Source organism: Pelmatolapia mariae, linkage group LG5 (assembly GCF_036321145.2).
Source record: "Pelmatolapia mariae isolate MD_Pm_ZW linkage group LG5, Pm_UMD_F_2, whole genome shotgun sequence".
Lineage (NCBI taxonomy): Eukaryota > Metazoa > Chordata > Actinopteri > Cichliformes > Cichlidae > Pelmatolapia > Pelmatolapia mariae.
The window spans coordinates 15,618,298-15,638,443 of NC_086231.1; the positions used below are offsets into that span (position 1 = coordinate 15,618,298).

The 20,146-nt window shown below is 38.8% G+C and overlaps 4 protein-coding genes across 5 annotated transcripts in view; all 4 read left to right on the plus strand.

Annotated features, from left to right (window-relative positions):
* Positions 1-3,362, plus strand: part of cfap20dc (CFAP20 domain containing) — a 30,391-nt gene extending 27,029 nt beyond the window's left edge. The window contains 2 exon segments of the mRNA XM_063474441.1: positions 2,272-2,366; positions 3,244-3,362. Coding sequence (XP_063330511.1) covers positions 2,272-2,366; positions 3,244-3,362 — 214 coding nt within the window.
* Positions 3,363-4,620: 1,258 nt separating this feature from the next.
* LOC134627035 (sortilin-like) lies at positions 4,621-8,656 on the plus strand. Its single transcript, XM_063472950.1, has 4 exons — positions 4,621-4,795; positions 6,700-6,806; positions 6,907-7,018; positions 7,148-8,656. The coding sequence occupies exons 1-4, from the start codon at positions 4,781-4,783 to the stop codon at positions 7,160-7,162; spliced, it is 249 nt and encodes an 82-aa protein (XP_063329020.1). The 5' UTR covers positions 4,621-4,780; the 3' UTR covers positions 7,163-8,656.
* A 2,240-nt stretch (positions 8,657-10,896) lies between these two features.
* si:dkeyp-67f1.2 (uncharacterized protein LOC556106 homolog) lies at positions 10,897-13,500 on the plus strand. The gene is made up of 8 exons (XM_063474447.1): positions 10,897-10,909; positions 10,994-11,092; positions 11,323-11,446; positions 11,545-11,603; positions 12,825-12,875; positions 12,981-13,065; positions 13,147-13,273; positions 13,408-13,500. The coding sequence occupies exons 1-8, from the start codon at positions 10,897-10,899 to the stop codon at positions 13,498-13,500; spliced, it is 651 nt and encodes a 216-aa protein (XP_063330517.1).
* A 1,597-nt stretch (positions 13,501-15,097) lies between these two features.
* Positions 15,098-19,993, plus strand: LOC134627596 (protein FAM107B). Of its 2 annotated transcripts, XM_063473830.1 has the most exons (5): positions 15,100-15,263; positions 16,655-16,706; positions 16,955-17,141; positions 17,230-17,389; positions 19,527-19,991. In XM_063473830.1, exons 1-5 carry the CDS (start codon positions 15,240-15,242, stop codon positions 19,629-19,631), a joined length of 528 nt encoding a protein of 175 aa, XP_063329900.1. In that variant the 5' UTR covers positions 15,100-15,239; the 3' UTR covers positions 19,632-19,991. The 2 variants fall into 2 exon arrangements, with proteins under 2 accessions (XP_063329901.1, XP_063329900.1); XM_063473831.1 differs by lacking the exon at positions 16,655-16,706 and having other exon boundaries at positions 15,098-15,263; positions 16,969-17,141; positions 19,527-19,993.
* The last annotated feature ends 153 nt before the right edge of the window (positions 19,994-20,146 follow it).

The following is a 20,146-nucleotide window of genomic DNA, read 5'->3' on the forward strand; positions in this document are numbered from 1 at the left end:
AGAACCTAACTGCGGCAGGGTATGAATAGATCCAGTTCACCTTGGAAGGTTCTGGAGAAATCCTGTAGCCCCACAGCTGGCAGATATAGAGCCGCGTCCCTGCACACCTCCATCTCTTTGTGAATATAGACAACCATGTGGTCTGTTACACAACCATGTTGTAGGTTACAAAAGAAGACAAAGGAATTGCATCACGGTTTCACTACTGAAATTACGCAACCTCCATCTCTCAAACACATTTGATTTGTTGATGAAAACCAAGGTAGCATGGTGTGGACACGTGTAGACTTCCTTGAGCTGAAATATTTGTATTTGCATTACTGTATCATGCAGATTTAAAGATTTCAAATTTATCCATCCAGTCGACTGGCGAATATCTAGTTAAGTGATGCTGTTTGATTGAATAACCACTGAAGTTAATATTACTGTTCACAAACACACTGATGGAGCTCTGCAGCTTCCACAGCTGTAGTCCTGAAATGAGACTTCGAAGTAAGCCTCGATTTACATACTGAATAGCAGCTGCACAGGATTTGTCGTTGTTTTCTTTCATTTCTTTTAGGCATTGCATCCTGAGACACCCTTACAGGGTATTCTATCATGGTGTTTTTTGAGCGTCCTGGCACCACTGCAAGGCTTTCTTGCTGTTGAGAGCAACAGCTTCCCTGACAGCTAAAATGCCCCGATTGCTGTGCTTAATGTTGCCAGGGCTTTTCTGGCATTTTAACATGCTTCTTTGCACGTAATAATTGTGTCTGCCTTTGGCTAAAATGCTAAAGTTGAAACAGCAAATAAGGCTGTCAGTGAGACTTTGACTAGAAATACAGTTGTACATTAAATACTATTGTGAACTTCTGTTACCAGCGTGTCAGACAAACAGAGTTTCTTGATACTGTTTCTTTTCGAGATATTTAGAAAGCTCATTTTCAGTACACTCAACCACTGTGCAAAAGCAGTGTGCTTTCTCTAATTGAATAAAACCAATTTATTCCCTTTATCTCTGGTCTATATTTGGATTATAATGACTTGAAAATCTAAGAGTTTAATCACTCTTGCCAAGTCCCACTTAACAATTTGAAGTTCAATTTACAGTTCAGTAGCAGAGGCTTTTGTCCTTGAAAATTGCTTCCATTAACTTTTGTACAATGTTCCTGCCTATCACGCAGTCAAATGGGTGTTGGAAAGAAGAGGCGAATGCTTTTGTTAGAAAGAAAAATCAGAGCCTCAACAGAGATAATGCACTTTATCACTTAAAGACATAAAGAAAATGAAATGAATGTACACTTAAATGTATGGGAAGATCAGATAAAAAAGGAAACCTTCTTTCTTTAGGTTTAATGTATCATATCATTTACTCTTGATCATAAGAGTTTTTTTTTTTTTTTTACTAGCTATTATCAAAAGACCGCATCACTAAAGAGGACTGCTCATAAGTAATTTCTGTATTTTAATATTTCCCAATAAAGATTTCCCATTAAAAACATGGACACAAGAGTAGAGCCAGTGAAAATGAAAAGTAGTAGTATTAAGTACACCATGGTGTAAAGGATCACACTGTAGAGATAGCATGAATGGTTTTCTAGTTTAGGTAAAATACTTTGTTTTGAGAAAGAGTGACATTATCAATCGCTGCACTTGATGATGGTGAGGCGGGCTTAGCAGAGAATGTTGTGCATAAGACGATTATACTGTAATTCCTCATTAAATATGCTATGATGTGCTCTCATGAGAGGTTTTGTCCAAAGGCAGAAGATGTTAATGCATAATTGCACAACTGATGTATAGCCAAAAATGATTATGGATGCTGTTTAACAAATGAATGTTGCATTGCCTCCAAGTAAAAGAATTCATCTTGTGATATTTTCTCCTCTGGCTGTAATCTGTTACGCCATACTAAAACAGAACAGTGTTTTCATTTAGTGGAAAATGACTGATGTATAGTTGTAGCCTGAGTACATCGCAGACAGGGAGGATAAACTCATTTAGAGAGAAATGAAGTCATGCTCTCTCTGAAACAGGCAAGGTTAAGACCCCTACTCCGTGCCCGAATGTGGACACTTGGAAGTCACAGCTTGAGTCAAAATCTAATAAGTGATCCTTCAAGTAAAACTGTGGAGCTGCAGGAGAAGTGGCTCAAGGACAATGGGAGCTTAGATGGGCTTCTCAGAACCCACGATGATGGGACTTCATTGTTAAAATGTCATAGAGTAGGTTGGTAAGTGTAATGGTATGTGTTGTCATGTCTGTCTGCTTTTATGGTCTTTTCCCTAGGGAATGGATGGACGTGCTCAGCCCTCCTATTATGCCTCCCAGCCAGCAGAGAAGGTCAGGCAACACATGGAACAATGGGGGAAGTCTAGTCAGAGGTACAGAAACCTTCATATTAGTCCCTTTGCCTGCAGACTGCCTTTTTGTATGTGAAAGTCAGGAAGACAGAAAACAATCCAGTGCTGTAGCATTAACACTAATGGCACAAATGGATACAGCTAATGGAAACATTCACTGATGTCAGAGCTTGCAGAAATGTTAGGGTACAGAAATCCACCAAAGACTACACACAACATGGTGGGAAAGCAGGTGAAACTGTATCTAATTAAGAATAAAAAAAAATAAGAGCGAAGGTCTGTGTCCTCCACATTATGCCAAAGGTCACAAGAGACAGGCTCATTACAGGTCTGTACCCCCTAGACACATGGACAAGGTTAATTGATGAAACCTTTCCAGTTTACAACATCATTTTTAAAGCTCTTACACAATGTGTCTTATAATTAGTTTTCATTATTGTTGCCCGAGTTCTGATAAGATAAAATGTTCGTCCCGGAGCATTCCATAACCTTTTTAGTGTTTAACTGCCCGTCAATTTAACAGCTAAATTCTCATGCTTTAAAGTCGTGGGGATTACAGGGAATCTCTTTACAGCTTCATAATGTGGTACTGGGCCTGGGTGTCTTGGGTCTTGATTGATGAAGAAAAAAATGGCAGCGGCAGAAAACTTTTAAATCCACCTGAGTCTGAAGGTCACCCCACCATCCAGACTTCTCATTTTATTCCAGTAACAGCTGACAGAGTAGGCTCTTATTCATATCTGCTATGGCTATTCCGCTGTGCATTAAAAACATGATGTCTTACACTTATACATTTTATTTGTGCAAATTCCATTATGGATTGCTGTGTACTGTTACTTACGTACTTTTTGAACAGCTACACCCAGTGCCGCTGAATGGTTCTCTGGCTTTATTGCAGGAGGAGATGAGTCAGTGAATGAAGAGGAGAACGAGGATGAGTATTTGAATCTGCTCTATGATCCTTGCCTGAACTGCTATTTTGATCCAAAGACAGGAAAGTACTATGAACTGGCATGACTTGAAGTCAATTAGAGCCAAAAATAATAAATCAAATAGAAAGTGGATGAATGGCTTCAGGATTTATCAGCTGAGCTTATTGATCGGTACTGAATTCCCAATTCAGGAAAAAATCACTTTCTGTCTATCCGTTCATTTGTGGAAGCTAACAGGAGCTTTGTGTCACCATATGTAGTGTCATGTAAGTCTGTAAGAGCCTGGGAATGTAATATTGCTTTTTGAAAGTTCTTGCTTATTCATTCGCACATGTGATGCTAAAAAGAGTCTGTTCATGAAGCTTGGCTGGCAAACTCTTATCAGGCTTTCTGAAAGAACATACTGAATCTGTGATATTTCAGTTTTACATGTTACAATACAGATAATTTATGGTGTCACAAAATCATAAAACCATGCTATGCGTATGTGTAATGTGAATTAAATTAAATTTGAAATAGCAGTGGTTTGAATTTCTTGTGTTTATCTGGATTTAAAATGAGTAATTTGACAGAATTGGGACAAGGATAAAGGAAGATGATTGTTTTTTAATATACTCAATGCATGTAAAAATCTTCAAAATTATCATGGCCTGCAACTGTAACTGGGAGTACAACAGGCGGGTTGCTCATGAGGCTGGCAAGTCTTTTCGTCAGTCTCGCCAAATCACTCATCACACCTGATGAGCGCCTGATACCAGCTTGAATCATTATTTTCAGCCTGATATAAACTGTTGCCTAACCATGAAGAAAAAAAATGGCATAAAAGAAAGGAAAATCACATCCTGGGAAATGCTTTATTATTTGTAGAAATTCAGGAAACAATAGCAGAGTGACAAATGTTCAATTTCACAATGCATTGTTTCCAATTAACAGTTACAAGCTGCCAAAACAAGACCTTGGACAGAGAAAAATCAACATTTCTGAATTTTAATGCGCTTATGACTCACAAAACTGGTCCTAGGAACTGTGTGACAGCCTCGAAAAGGCACTGAATGTTACATAAGGAACTGTCTCGCATTTCAAGCATGATCTCAGTGCTTTATATAGTACAGGACCCAATAAAAAAACATGCCAAAGGATCATTAGTTAAAACTGACTTCCTCTCTAAAGTAATCAGACACATACGTCACCATTTGTAAGTACTATCACACTTTAAGAGTGGATCGTTTGCATCAAAAACGACAGGTCTGAAAATAAGTTTTAAATAGGCCATTGGAAGGTCATGTGACACATAACTTTATGTCACATGGTGTGCTTTAACGGGGGCGGGGAAACAGGTGAAAAAAGCAGAAGCAGGAAGTAAACAGCTGTAGATCTTACGACTATACTCGGACCAAAAAAAATCGTTTAAATCGCTTCAGTTTGGATCCTTGCAGGCTATAATGTCCACAGTTCGAGGCTGCATAATGAAAATAAGTTAGCCGGACTTTAAAGGTAACAAGGATGTCTGAACAACAGGTATGTAAGGCCGCATGAGTAATGAGATCCGATAAACTCGAGGTAAAAGTTAAATTAGTTTACAAACACGGTCCTTAATTTATGGCGATGTAACCATTTATACCTATAGTGCAGTGGACTTACTTTAATTTAGATGGAGATTACGTTTTCGTATCTCTGGTCTCAGCTTGTTGACTTGTAGTGAAATAGCCTGAAGCACTTCTTGGAAGTCTAAAAGCACAAGCTGATATATGACTGAGACTGATGCATTTTAGAGGAACAGTACTCCATTTCCTAAAGCATATTTATACCCCTCTGAATTCACTCAGTGTTACTGTGCACCTCGTCATCTTTGTGTTGCACACGTTGCTGTTTTTCAAATTTATCTGGAACCATACAGATGGGTTAGGGTTCCTGTTCCAGTGTGTGTGTATTACTGCATATCTACACTTACGTTTTATTATGTAGACATTGCCAGTACTGACTTGAACCCCATTTTTGCCTTCACCACTGCTTTAATTCTTTGTTGCATAGATTCAACAAAGAGCTGGAACCATTCCTCAGAGATTGTAGTCCATATTGAAAAGATATCATCACAGAGTTGCTGCACATCTATGATTCATCCTATTCTACCACATCCCAAAGATGCTTGTTGGATTGTGATCTGGTCACTGTCATGAATTTGAGATAATTTGAGCTTTGTGACATGTTGCATTATCCTGCTGGAAGCAGCCATAAGAACATTGTTACACTTTAGTCATAAAGGAAGGGACATGGTCGGCAACAACTGTGGCGAGAAAGTATCCCCCACATCATTACAACAGCATCGCCACCGGCCTGAACCGTTGATGCAAGGTGGGATGGAGCCGTGCTTTCATGTTGTTTACATCAAATACTGATCTGAATGTTGCAGCAGAAATCAAGACTCATCAGAGCAGGCATTATTTTTCAGATCTCCTATTGTTCATTTTTGGTGAACCTGTGAAAATTGTAGCTTCAGTTTCCTGTTCTTAGCTGACAGGAGTGGTACCTGGCTCTTCTGCATAACGTAACAAGTGGTTATTTGAGTTACTGCTCGAAGCAGTCTGGCCATTCTCCTCTGACCTCTGGCATCAACAAGACATTTTCTCCAAGAGAACTGCCACTCACTGGATATGTTCTCTTTTTCAGACCATTTTCTGTAAACTCTAGAGATGGTTGTGTAGGAAAATCCCAGTAGGTGAGCAGTTTGTGAAATACTCAGACCGGCCCATCTGGCACCAACAACCACGCCACGTTCAAAGTCGCTTAAATCATCTTCTCTGTTCTAATGCTTAGTTTGCACTTCAGTACCTTTACCACGTGTCCATGTCTAAATGCACTGAATTGCTGCCAGTAGTAAACTAAAGAGAAAAAATGAGCTGTGATATTTTTGGCATGTGTTTTCAAATAATATACAGCTTGACCAACCCAAAACAAAGTAAGGATTTATAATGATGTTTCATAACCATCAAACCCCACCCATCTCTGTTTGGTTGATTGTGATATTTGGCACCGCCAAATGAAATTGTTCATGTTCATTGTCACATTTTGGTCACGCTCCATCTGAATTATTGCTACAAAGATTAATTTTGTCATACTTTGTTCCAAATCATCTAATGGACAGGCCCGACTTAAAGATATTATAGTGATCTGCAGTATGATGTGACGAACATGTCATCCGGATTGCATCAGTTTCTCCTCTTGGCCAGAGACTTGCAGCCCTGCTGCTGAGCTTTTGGGATGTACCCCACCACTATGATTTATAATGCACCGCTGTTCAGCTGTCATATCTCCTGCTGTATTTCCTTTTTATCTTTGCCACACTTCATGAACTGAGCTGTTAGGTTTATGGGCTCTTTAACTACCCCACTGTTAGATCTTATTGGATTCATTTGTCTTTTTAGGCCGGGTTAAGGCTTCACCCCGGGATTATTGCATCAGTGATCTTGGTGTCTGCGGCGGCGGTAGCTGCTGCTGTATTGATCATCCGAAAATACTGCTTCCCAGTCAAGTAATGAAAATTTATTAATGAGCCTTAACGTGTTTATTTTAAACACTTAGATTGCAGTAAAAACAACTCACCCTGGTTTGCCGCATAACTTTCTTATCAGTGAGGCAACTTACAGATACTCAGTGCTGAGACAGATGGAGGAGGGGCATTCAGCAGCGGCAGAGGAGGATGGCGACAGGAGGTCGCGCACAGTGGGAGAGGATTCAGACGAGGTCAGTGCATCGTGGCTTCTCTGATTGTAGCTTTCGCTGTCATCTCTCTTCCAGTACAAGCCAGCACCACTGTATCCTTCCTAATCACATCACAAGTCAATTTCAACTTCCTTTTCTCTCCCCTTACAGGATCTTTTGGAATAAATCTCCAACTGGGAAGCTGCTGGACTGACTGAAATGGAGTTTATTCTATAAACTGTGTGGTGTACGAATGAAATGGAGGATTGTTTTCGTAGCGGGGATAAAAAGCGAGCCACGAATGTGAAAACCAAAAATATACAATTACAGATAAAATAAGTGAGGAAATAGTATTCAATATTTGCAATTATATCTTAAACTGTAATTCTGAGATTAAATGTGATTTCTATTTGTGCAGCTTCATACTCTTAGATGTGAAATAATGACCTTCATTTGAATCATCACTGACATTTTCTTTTCTTTTTTTCCCTTTTTTACACATAACACATGACATTTGATGTCTTTGGCTACTACCCAACCCTCTGATGGGTGGAGGTTGTTCCCGCAGGCACAGCTCAGGGCTTAAAAAAGGTGTTCTTTTTTTCCCAGCATAAAACTCATTTAATCCTTATTTCTCACAATCAATATTCTGCTAAAATATGCTACAATAAAACAACCAACAAAACATTCAGTATTAGCTGTGGTAGATAAGAGTCGTAATGAATTGTCAACAAAATTGAATGTGTTATTCGGCGATACGGTCAGTGTATTAAAGCAGCAATTCATGCAGCCTTTTTAAATTATTCTTTTATTTTGGAAAGCCTGATAACTACTGAGCTATCTGCACATCTTTCAGCTGCATTTATTTTGTTGTTGTTTTTTGGATGAATTGAGCTCTGAGACCTCTGCGTTTGATAAGACTTGTGGGTGTGTGATTTGGATGCTAATGCTGCTGATCATATGGAGAGTCAACACTCCACTATTTACTCCATTATTTCCACGATTTAACTTTAAATGACGACCCTTACCTTAAATATAAAATCTAAAGTGGAACATTATTTCCTGTATTATTTACTGGCAGTGCAATAAATGTCAGTGGGGCATTGAAAGGGCAGACACACTCACATTCGCTCAATGTTTGTCTGAAAAAGTCTGCCACAGAACATGTGAATGTGTAATGCTATGAATTAAGCGGTTGTTACAAAGTCGCACATGGAGATTTGATGTTTCGCACACCCCAAATGATGTGCAGCTAAAGGTAGTCAAAATAGGACTTCAGCTGTCTGCCAGTTGGGCAGTTTCCCTTTGAAAGGATTTCCTGTTTCATCGTTCCACTTAAAGGCAATTTGCAGTTTAGTCCACTGGGTCTTTAATGTAGCGCTGGGCTGAATGATGTACCCTGATCTTTCTGACAGCCATACTTGTCAGAGATAGAAAAAAAGCCACTTACCTGGTTGGGAGCTGCAAGTGAACATTCTGACGTGAACGTCAGTGTCACAGCTCAAACTAACGAATGGTTCATTTTAAGTTATTCGTGTGATCACCAAATCAGACACCGAGACCCGATTCTTGTGTTTTCCAATCATCTTTTGCTGTGTAGTTACTGATGTTGATGTGGATCAGTATTTATAAAACCTACTGTATCTTTTTATTTATTTTGTGCACATCTGGGATCTAAATCTGCTGGTTATTAAACATATTAATCACGTGGACTGGTTAAGTGTGCTTTGTATGTACTTATTTTTTCCCCAGTTTGTTACCTTGATGATTTGTGTCCTTATATAAAGGGAATGTTTTATTAAATGTAGCTATGGAATAAAAAATCCAGGAGCTATGGAGTCAAATGTTGAAAAATATTGCCGGCGTTCATTTGATTGCTGTCTGCAGAATGTCGGTAATCATACAAAAGGAAACCGATTCCCTCACTGTGTGCTTTGTGTTACTGCTGATCAGTAAACGGCAGTACACAAATACCACCTGCTGGTCACCTTTGGTAATACACCATCGTCACCTGAAGTTGGTGTGAACATAATGTGAAATCCTTGATATTAAATAGTTTTGTGCTTTGTTTGTAATTCTTCAGCCTTTCAAGGTTTTAAACAATCTTAAAAGTTCTGATAGGAATTCAGTTGATGAGTTCAAACAAAGCAGAAATAAAACCGCACTCTTCAACATCCCAGGCTCCTTGTGTGATACTTCTGTCTTATTAAAGGGTGTTAAGGCAAGACGATTTTAATCTGAAGGCCATGCTTTGTAGAAGGGAGCCAAAATCCATTTATTGGAGTTTAGTTGATGATTCTGTGGTAAAATCATGTAAAGTTAAGTAATAAATCTGTTAAACTTCATTTGGCTACAAATATGGAAAAATTAATTGGTAATGTTTTCAGCTGAACAAGTCTGTTTGGTTGTTTTGCTGAATCTGTAGAAGTGCTTGACACTGTCGCCATAAGAAGAAAACGAAACACAAATTTAGAAGAAAAGAGTACATCCCTTCATACTGTTTTGAGGAATCTATGCCAGGAAGATCTGATGCTGTCCTGGAGGAAAACAACACCTTTGCAATATTGGTAAAATAGCTTGATGAGGGGGAAACAGCTCAAGCAGAAAAGAGCTCAACAAAATAAAACAAAATTGAGTAGCTCAGTGACTAGAAAAAAACTAAATAAGGCAATAAAATAAAATGGCTCGATGAGTGTAAGAGCTCAATAAAATTAAACAAAAAATAAAAACAGATCACTACGTGTAATAGGAAATAAACGGCGAGATAAAAGTGTAGCAAACAGTGCAGTTTGAAATAAAGCCCATAAAATGAGACTATAGTATTATCTCCATGATAGATGTGCCGGTTGTTGTTATTGGACGAGGTTGTAAAGATCTGTATCCGTCCACGTGGCAGCAGAGCGAAATCAGTCTGTTAGAGAAAATGATCATTGTGTTCATCTGTGCGCTCGATTTGCCAGAATATGATACAAGGAGATGCTGTTTTTGTTTACGAGCTCTCCAGGCAGGAAAGGCTCGAGCTCAGCTACTGCTGAAGGATCAGCGGGGCAGATGCTTTGTGACAGACAGGCTTGACCTCCTCTTTGGGGATTACCACGTCTTTCACCATCTAAATGTGACTAATGGCTTATTCTTGTGCCAACAACGCGTTTGTCTTAAATGCCTTAAAAAACACCAGCTCTATTGCCCTATCGTTGTGGTTTTTATTCTAGATAATTGACTTCTCACTCTCCGCGGTGGTCAGCTTTCCAGGTTTTGTGAGTTACTTTCCCATTTGATTCTGCAATGTTTCTTTTCAGCAACGCTGTCTTTGCCCTTTCCCATAGTTATTTTTTAGTTCTGAGTAAAAGCTTTTGATTTTTTTTCTTTTCTAGTTTCTAGCATGTTTTTTTCTGTGTATGAGCTGCTTTATGCAGATCCTTCCACACATCATATGGGTTTTTACCCAAATTTACATACAAATGGAAAACTCTGACAGCTGGTACAATGATTCTTTAAATCCCCTTTTCTCTTACTCATCCCATTTGAAATATGAGGCTTTTGGGCCCTCCTCAGTGTCTTTTCTCTCTCTAGGTTTCAGAGGCTTGTTTATACACCTGCAACACACAATCGGCTGTTTGCAAGCCTTGTTGTTGACTACAAATAGTATCTGTTACTTGTGGACACCTTCCTTTGTTTGACATTGTGAAAAGGAGAAACTTAATCATCTAGTTTTCAGTAGCTATATACATGTATCACAGAAAGAAGGGTTTTTCCCACAAGTGATGGGTTATAGGAATTATCAGGATGCGTTTTCACGGACGAGATGACACCAAAGCTCTGCTAGTATGTCTTTTTTTTCCTCAGTTCTTCGGGTGAGTTTGAAAGGTCTCAGCTCTTCCCCTCAGGACTGAAAAAAAGCTCTCTGATCTGTTGCAGATATGAAATATCGAGGTAAGCTTTTCCTTCATTTCGCAACAGCTGCTTTTAGTTGTGTGTGACTGCAGATTTGATCTACTATCTTTTTACTGTTGACAGCTGTTTTGCCCCTTGCTGCTGTAATTATTGTCCTCCTAATCACATGGGGAATATCCATCAATTCATCCGTAGCACAGGAGAGAGAAAGGAATACTCTTGGTGAGATGTTTTGCTTATTAAATCCGGAGCTACAGCTTTTTAGTGACAGTTTATGCCTGCTGTCTCCACCATACTGTCTCATTTCTTTCAACTTAGGGTTTTATAATGCAGATCAAGTCAAAGCGAATCTCAAACAATGTCTTTTTAGCATTTTAACATGTCATTATCTGAGTTTAAATATGGTAAAATCACAGTATTCCTGCAGTAAAATCTTTTCTGTGCCTTTTTAGCTCCAACTACGTCTGTGCCAAAGTGCAGCCTCTCTAGAGTGTGTCCACCCAACCATATTACTTTACGTATCAGGAGCGGCGCCGCTGATATTGTCGGGCCAACGGTCTGTTTTGATGGCAAAATGTATGTATTAATTTGGTAACACCTGAATTAGCAGAGTACTTAAAAAACAAACAAACAAGATTCTGCAGTGAAACTGAACCCTGTCAGTGCTTCAACAGCATAATGAGTCATGCAATGAATAACGTGGGACCAGGGCTAAACATTGCAGTGATAAATGGTGAGTATAATACTCAGGCTTCTCATAAACATGCATAAACATTGAAAAAATGAACTGGTAAAATAGTCTTTTAAAGATTAATATTCGTAATAACCAATAATAGTAGCTTAATAATAATATTAATAATAATACCATAATTCTCTAACTTGGAAATAGCTGGTCTGGAGTCTTAGTGTTTTTATGTGCCGTGCAAAAGTCTTGCACATTCTCTTATTTCTTTATATCTTCCAGCGAATCAAACATTCTTTAAACTCTTGAGCAATAGCTTTCCAGGATTTCTGAAGATTTTTCAAAGTTTATCATTTATCAACAGTCTAGACTTTGTACCTGAGCATTTTCAGAGGAGTGTTTGTTTGTTAAGCACCGACCTATGACTCATTCAAGCATAAAAAAAGGCACCTAACATAACAGACAACTTAGCGAGGAAATAATTTTAAATGATAACTTTGGGGACTTTGTTACTAGCAGCCTGTTGCAAAAGATCAATCAATAATGAAAAACCCCCCACAAAAAAACCTGTATTTTTGCTTCAGCAAAGTCATTAGCAAAACACTATTAGCAGAAAATGTGGCATATCTTGGCATGGTGTGCAGCGTGTCCTTTAAGGGTTTTTGGACAAGTGGAGGAGAAAGGAAGAAGGAGATTTTATAAGAGATAAAAATCTGACACGGGACCTGATAGATGCATCTACGCCTTCATCAGAAAGATCTGAATGTGTGGCTGTGGAGATGAATCCAAATTTGAAATATTTGATTCAAATCATTGTCAGTAAGTACAGAGGAGGTCAGGAGAGAGGTACAATAGTGAATGCCAACAGCCATTTTTAAAACACGGCGGAGGCTCTGTTGTGATTTGGAGCTGCGTTTCGGTCAATGGTGTTGGGGAGATCATGTCAAGATTTGTGGAGTTATTAACCCAGAAAAAAAGGATTGTGATCTACTACGCAACACTGTCTGAAAAGTGTCCCACAGTGACAATGATCCCAAACACACTGGCGATATATAAAAAGCATACCTGGATAGAAAAACACTATCAGTCATGGACTGGCCATCTGTTTTTTTTAACAGAACTCAACACATCACTGCATCTATTTCCATTCTTCCTCGCAAAATAGGAAGAAATGCATGGTGACTCTAGATTTTGTGCAGAACTGCATGCATAATATTCCTCTGTCTGTTATTATTATAATTATTTTGATCATATGCAATTTTTTAATCATAGGTGAAACTGGAGTTGTAGAAAAATCTGTCTGTCTTAACATGAAAACAGGAGGTAAGCGCTTTTCTTTCTTTAAATCTTCTAATCAAGTTTTTGATTTAATCTTGTAAGGGAGCTTTGACTTTTTTCTTTTCTTTCAATTTTATACTCTGACAAAAGACCCAAAAGACATCCTTGCACACCTGAAGAAGATAAAACGTGGAATGATCGTTTTGGTGGCCTCCTTTGATGATGTCACACAAAAGTAAGTCCATATCTAAGTTATTCAACATTTAAAACAAATTTAATGTCACAAAATGTGACCCGCTCTACTACTTTGTGGCAGAATGACAAATGAAATGAGGGAGATATTCAGTGAAATGGGAAGCACTTTGATCAGGTCTGTAAAGCGCAGAGACAGCTGGGTGTTTGCTGGAAGAGCAGGCACAAAAATCAAAAGCCTCTTTGAGAAGGTTAGTGAACCTGTTAAGTGCAGTTTCATTTGTTCTATTTGTGTCAGAAAAGACCATCTATTTTAAAATCTGCTGCCTGGAAGGGGAAAAAATGATAAAAACAACCGTTCTCTTCTCCTCTGTTCATCTGTCAGCAAGCTGTTAATGATGAAAAAAACAACATTTATGGAGGATGGCCAGAGATGGTGGAGGTGGGCGGCTGTTTCCCAAGAGTCTTCAGCGACTGACTGACTGACTTACATAAACATTAATTAACATGAACTGTAAAAAGTGACTGCATTTTTTTTTTTAAAAGGCCTTTCAAGATTCACTGACACAAAAAACATACCTGTCTATAATTTCAGTAAAAGCACATATTAATATTTTCCCTACATTATTAATCCCACTTCTGTTTACAGTGTAAACTCACCCACCACTTCATTTGGTACACCTGTTCAACTCTTTGTCAATACAAATTTCTAATGAGCCAATCACATCGCAGGAATGCATTGCATTTACACATGCAGACATGGTAGAGATCACCTGTGGATCATCGGTGAGGAAAGATGATTACGTGACTTTGAAGATGGCATGGTTGTTGGTCTGTCTATTTCAGAAACTGCTGATCTACTGGGATTTTCCCACACAACTATCTCTAGGGTTTCCAGAGAATGGTCCAAAAAAGAAAAATTATGAATGGCCAAACTGCTTTGAGGTGATAGGAGCTCAAATAACCATCCATTATAGTCAAGATATGCACAAAAATACACAGTGCATTGAATCCCGAAACAGATGGGCTGCAGCAGCAGAAGAAGACCACACCAGCTGCTGTCAACTAAGACCTGGAAACTGAAGCTGCAGTTTGCTTATGTAATACTATGCATGAGTATCAATTTCTGCTGAAACCTGCAGATGGGAGTGTGAGAATTTGACCTAAATAACATGAAAGCATGGGTCCATCCTGTCTTGTTTCAGTGGCTCAGGCTGCTGCTGCTGGTGTAATGGTGTTTATTTTGTTGTCACACTTTGGGCTCCTTAAACACCACAGCCCACCTAAGAATTGTCGACCGTGTCCATCCCTTTATGACCGCGGTGTCTCCATCTTCTGATGGCTGCTTCCAGCAGAATAACGCACCATGTCACAAAGCTCAGAACTCACTGTCATGGTTTTTTGACCTTGACAGTAAGTTCACTGTACTATAATGGCCTTCTAGTCCAATCCTTCAAGGATTAGTATTTCTTCCCCCGTTGATATTCCTTGATATTTTTATCCTAATGAAAGCTCCAAGTATAGAAGATGTCTTTTCTTTTTTTTAGATTAGTGATTGTGGGCTGTATATTAAATGTTCAAATAGTAGAAGTCAAGTTACTGAGTACTGTGCACATATCTCTTACTAATGGCCTTGAAACACTTTTGTTCCTTTACAACAAAGCTGCTTTGCCACTAGACTAATTACTTTGGTCCAGTGGTTCAAAGCATACAGCGACGGCTCCTGTAAGGGGGTCACAAGTTTAAATGTGACAGATTAGAAAATGATTAATGGGACAGAGAAGAAGTAGTTCTGTTCTCTTGTAATTTTATAGACTTTTCCCCGAGCCTTGTGCGGTTAATTTAAAATCTTAAATCTTTTTAGCTAAATCCATCCAGCCATCCATTCATCCATTTAGCCGGCCTATGGCAGTGCTTTAAAATAAACAGTCCAATAAAATGCATGTATACAAATCTACTTAAATACAGCATGTAATGAGTAGGTATAGAGTTAAATGTTTTGGCTTTTTTTGCTGAACACCTTTAGTCTGCTCAACAGGAGCTTTTCTCGGTAGAGGCTTCCCTCTGGTCCAAACACAGGGCACTTTCCTCCCTCTGTGGCATTCTTGGCTGCTGGAGCAGAGAGAGAGGGTAACCTCAAATTATTGCTGAAACCCCGTAAAGTGTGAGCCCAGACGGAATCTGTGCAAGCACCAAATCTGGACTCACTCTGAAGACATGGGAGTCACTCATGGGAAGAAGGTAAGTTTGTCGTTATCATCCTAATTTTCATTTAAAGTACTTTGGGAGCATCAGGAGGAGGTGTGCATGCGTGCATGTGTGTGTGTGTTTGTGTGTGTAAGGGGTATTTTCAGAATCCAAATGTTGTAAGTGACACAACCATTTTACCGTAAGTTACCTTACTGTTTCCAAAGTATTTATATTTACCAAAGTATAACTTTACTGCTATCCTTAAATTGGTTTTCCTTATTGATTTAAAATAAAGTTCAGTCTGTAATACTCGATATATACTTTGCTATTACCTGGTTATAACTTTGTTTTGCTTAGTTATTACCTCGTCACTGTACTTTGGTATCATTGTGTTATTACTGAGCTTGACATGAAGTGCTCACAGCTTTTGTCCTACAGTACCATTTTTCCTGTGGCAGATTTTTCTCTTACTGACATCTCTCGTTTTTTTTTACCCATTGCTCAAAGGCAGTGAATGCTTAAACAAATATTGGTTTTTATATCCAACTGAAAAAAATGCACTCTGAAAAATACACTCTGAGAAGCTGCCCTTGGAGACTGTTTATCCTGTCATGTCCTATTAATTCTTCTCCCTACAATATCCACTGTGTGAGCTTTACCAAAACAACCCCCGCCCCCCCTCCCCGAAAAAAACAGTGGCTAGCAGCAATTTGTCATTAAAATGTATTCATTCCTCATCTAGATTCCCTCTCATTCTGACAATTTACTGTCATCTTGTTGAATTTTTATTTATTTGGATATCGTTGCTGGAATTTGATCACATTGAGCATTCAAATTCTTTTTTTTTTTTTTCTTTTTTTTTGCCTGTTTAAATGTAGCTCAAATGTCACTATGGCAAGCTGGAAAGCTCCGAAGTAGCAGACAGTTTTCAAACAAAAAAGGTTTTATGCTACCATGCATGCTTTTCCTGCATATTTATGAAATACTTCAGTAAGCAACAAAAACAGTCCAGAGCTGAAAGAACTGTTTATTCAGCTGTCCAGACTGATTCACAGAGGATAATGATTCTTGTCCCAGCTATTAATTCTGCTTAAATTCCAGCAGGCAAATAACTCAGTGGGAATTAACTGTGTTTTGTTTGATCCTGTCATTAATGAGGTGGCAGCCTTCCACCTCAACAGTAAGGGTTCTCGCTTCACTGGACATGTGTAAGGAGCTGACACTTCATTTGTCTGTCAGCATCATAATGCAGCTTTGTGTTTGTGCTATTTCCAATAAGATGCAGTGTTGACTCGACTTGGAGATTTCTATTTGTTTCCTTTTCCCTGTGCTGCTTTTATTTTTGCATGTACGTATCTATAAAACAGCAATATTTGTCTGGGGGATGTTGGTATCTCTAGGATGTATTATTTCCTTTTACCCCCACCTTTTTCTGTTGACAGAGAGATCTTCAGCATTTTCCAGGTAGAGATGAGACACAGTTTCATATGTATGGTGAGGAAATATCAGAGTGATGTTGTATATCCTGTCTAGTTGAAATACTGTTGTAATATATAGATTATAAATTTGTTGTTTTAACAGTAAAACCTTTTTACCTCATTAAAGCTTGTTGTAAATGTGTCTGGCAAACCTTAGAGTGAGTTTGGTATCTAAAACTGAATCTTACAAATCTGAGGCAGAATTCCACCCAGAAATCATGTTGATAGGAAAACATATTTATGTAAACTGTTTGTTCCCTTTAGCCTCCATGATGCAGACTCATCAAACCGAACTTGAAGGCCGATTTTCAGAGCTTCAGGCTTTTCCATCCCAACTGCAGAGTGAGGAGGAGAGCAGTAATCTAATCAGACCCCTAAAAGCTACTAGTGCGATAACTGCCCTGGAGAGCCACCGGGAGCTGCATAAGGAACTGCGGATGACCCACAAGAGGTTGGGCAGAGAGATTAAAGGTCAGAAATGCTCATACTCCAGTGTCATTGCTTGCATAAACCATTAAGTGTGTCTGTGTGCCTGAAAGGAAGAGAGTGTCTCAAGAAGGAAAGACTGAACTCCAGCGAGTTCTGGAAAAAAGGAAATGGGAACAAAGATTGAAAGCGAGCAGGGATCAAGAGGAGGCAAAGAAGAAGACATCAGAGCTACATCAAGAGCTGCTGAAAAGACAACAGAGGCTTGAAAATGTGAGCACAGGACACACAGCATTTGTTCTTTTATACATTTACTCATGAATATTCTTGTTACACATACACACACACACACACACACAAGCATGTCTGCTTTGCTATCCTCGTGGGGACATCCCATTGACATAATGCTTTCCCTAGCTGCCACTTACCCTAACCCTAACCATCAAAAATGAATGCCTAAACCTAACCCTTAGCCTAAAGCTAACCATAACCTAATTGTAACCCTGACACTAAAACCACATTTTGAGTCTCAAAAATGGCTTCAACCTTGTGAGGACAGCCACTTTTGTCCTCACGTTACTGTTGGTCCCCACAACTATAGCAACACTCCAATTTTTGGTCCTCACAAAGATGTCTAAACAGGTACACACACACATACACAGGTATATCACACTCACCAGCTACTTTGTTAGGTACACCTGCTCATTGCAGCTACTCAGTGCATTTAGGCATGTAGATATCAAGACAACCTGATGACATTCAAAGCGTGCATCAGCACAGGGAAGAAGGGTGATTCAAGTGACGTTGAATGTGGTGTGGTGGGTGGTGCCAGACAGAGTGGTCTGAGTATTTCAGAAACTGCTAATCTGCTGAGATGTTCTTGCATAACTCTAAGGTTTGCAGAGAATGAAAAAGAGAGGTCAGGGGAGAATGGGTGGACTGCTTCGAGCTTAGAGTGGGCAACAGTTACTTAAACAACCAAGGTATGGAGAAGAGCATAACTGAATGCATCAAACCTTGGAGCAGATGGGCTTCAGTGGCAGAAGACCATGGTGGGTGCCGCTCCTATCAAGCAAAGAACAGGAAACTGAGGCTACAATTTCCATGTACTCAAGAGAAAATCTTGGTTTCTACTACAACATTTTGGTCATAGGGTCAGATTTGGCATAAACAACATGATAGCAGGGATCCATCCTGCCTTGTATCAATGATTCAGCCCGCTGATGGTGGTGTAATGGAGTGCAGACGATTTTCTCGGCACACTTTGAGCATCATTTAAGCAACACAGACTATCTGAGTGCTGTTACTGACCATGATCATTCTTTTATGACCACAGTGTGCCCATCGTCTGATGCCCTAATTCCAGCAGGATAACACACCATATCACAAAACTCAAATCATCACAAACTGGTTTCTTGAACATTGACATCGACTTCACTGTACTCAAATGACCTCCACAGTCACCATATCTCAGTCCAATATAGCACCTTTGGGATGTGGTGGAATGGAAAAAGTCATATCATGGATGTGACAAATCTGCAGCCACTGTGTGATGCTATCATGTCAATATGAAGCAAAATCTCTGAGGAATGTTTACAGCACCTTGTTGAGTCTGTGCCATGATGGACTAAGGTAGTTCAGAAGGCAAAAGAGGGTCCAACCCAGTGCTAGCAAGGTGTACCTAACAATAATGTTTTCTGTAAACATGGAAATATAAAGAAACAGAATATTAAGTTGTTCTGCATCCAGCCAGTTGAGGGCAGTCTAGTCCACTCTGGGGTCCAATAGCACAACAAATCTATTTCTCTGCTGGACAGTTTACCTTTGTTTAGCATTAGCTTCTAGCTACATGGCCTAACAGTGAATCAGTGATCACTGATGATTTCAATATATATATATATATATATGCACTGACATTAAATAAAAATATCAATATGACCTTGTTTAAATATTTTGTCATAAATAAAAGATCCTGCAAAAGGTTTAAACAAAGGACTCAGTTGCAAAAGGAAAATAAGAAAAAAGAAATAGACACAGTGGGTGTTTTACAGTCTTGGTGTTACAATAACGAGGCTCTTTTAAATGTGTAAATGTAATTCTTTCAGCCAGAAGAGATGGAGGGTATTTTTACAGTACAGTTCATGAAATCTGTAAAATATATAGAATATACTAATCTCTGCCTGTCAAATAAATGTAATTGTGTAAAGTCAACATACTGAGTAAAGGCTTCACCTCTGAATTCTATTAAATTCATGCATAAGAAGGAAACAATGTGAGCACATACACTGTGTACTTTATGTCTGCACTTAGTTAAATGTACTTAAGCTTAATTCCATAAATGTATTTAGGTAATTCACTACAGTTTATATGATTTGTGTCATTTCTAAGTTGTTTTCTCTTTTCTCCACAGCTGGAAAAAGATCAGAAAGTTAAACAAGAAGAACCAGAGTTCATCCAAGTCAAAGAGAGACTGAGGAAGACTGCAGTGCCCTGTGCAAGGGCAAAAGAAGTGTGACCGTTTTATAACTACGTGTGTGTTTTGTATTCACAGTCGGTGCAATAGACTGTTGGGAATAACTGACCTGGTGAAGGATTCTTCTGCTATAAATAGAATAGATAGATAATACAGCTCAATGCTCATGATCGAGGCGACACCTTCTGGTCAAGTGGAGACACGTCATCATTTTGAATAGTGTCTTTTGTGTTTCTTTTGTTTTTCTTCTCAATACTTTGGTTAAATGTGACAAAATGTTCAGTAGAAAAAGAAAACTATAAAAAATTGTATTGTATACAGACATTGTTGATTCTTTTTTCTCCAGCAGCACAATTTATTAGGTGTTTATTTTGTCCATTTAATCCATAATAAAACTTTTTTTTAACATGCTTTCTATCTACATTCTTACTCTGTTCAGAATTTTTGACATTCATATTATTAGCTGACAGAAGAACCTCATACCATACATACTGTATACTAGACAAGCAAACATGTACATTTGTGATTAATGTTACCACTGACAATTACTCTAGATC

Coding starts and splice junctions, on each gene's coding strand:
- LOC134627035 (XM_063472950.1), top strand. Junction 6,807..6,906: donor AAATACTGCTTCCCAGTCAA/GTAATGAAAATT, acceptor CTTTCTTATCAG/TGAGGCAACTTACAGATACT.
- si:dkeyp-67f1.2 (XM_063474447.1), top strand. Junction 11,093..11,322: donor GAGAGAAAGGAATACTCTTG/GTGAGATGTTTT, acceptor GTGCCTTTTTAG/CTCCAACTACGTCTGTGCCA. Junction 13,274..13,407: donor TCAAAAGCCTCTTTGAGAAG/GTTAGTGAACCT, acceptor TTCATCTGTCAG/CAAGCTGTTAATGATGAAAA.
- LOC134627596 (XM_063473830.1), top strand. CDS start 15,240: ATGGGAGTCACTCATGGGAAGAAG. Junction 16,707..16,954: donor GACACAGTTTCATATGTATG/GTGAGGAAATAT, acceptor TGTTCCCTTTAG/CCTCCATGATGCAGACTCAT. Junction 17,142..17,229: donor CTGCGGATGACCCACAAGAG/GTTGGGCAGAGA, acceptor TGTGCCTGAAAG/GAAGAGAGTGTCTCAAGAAG.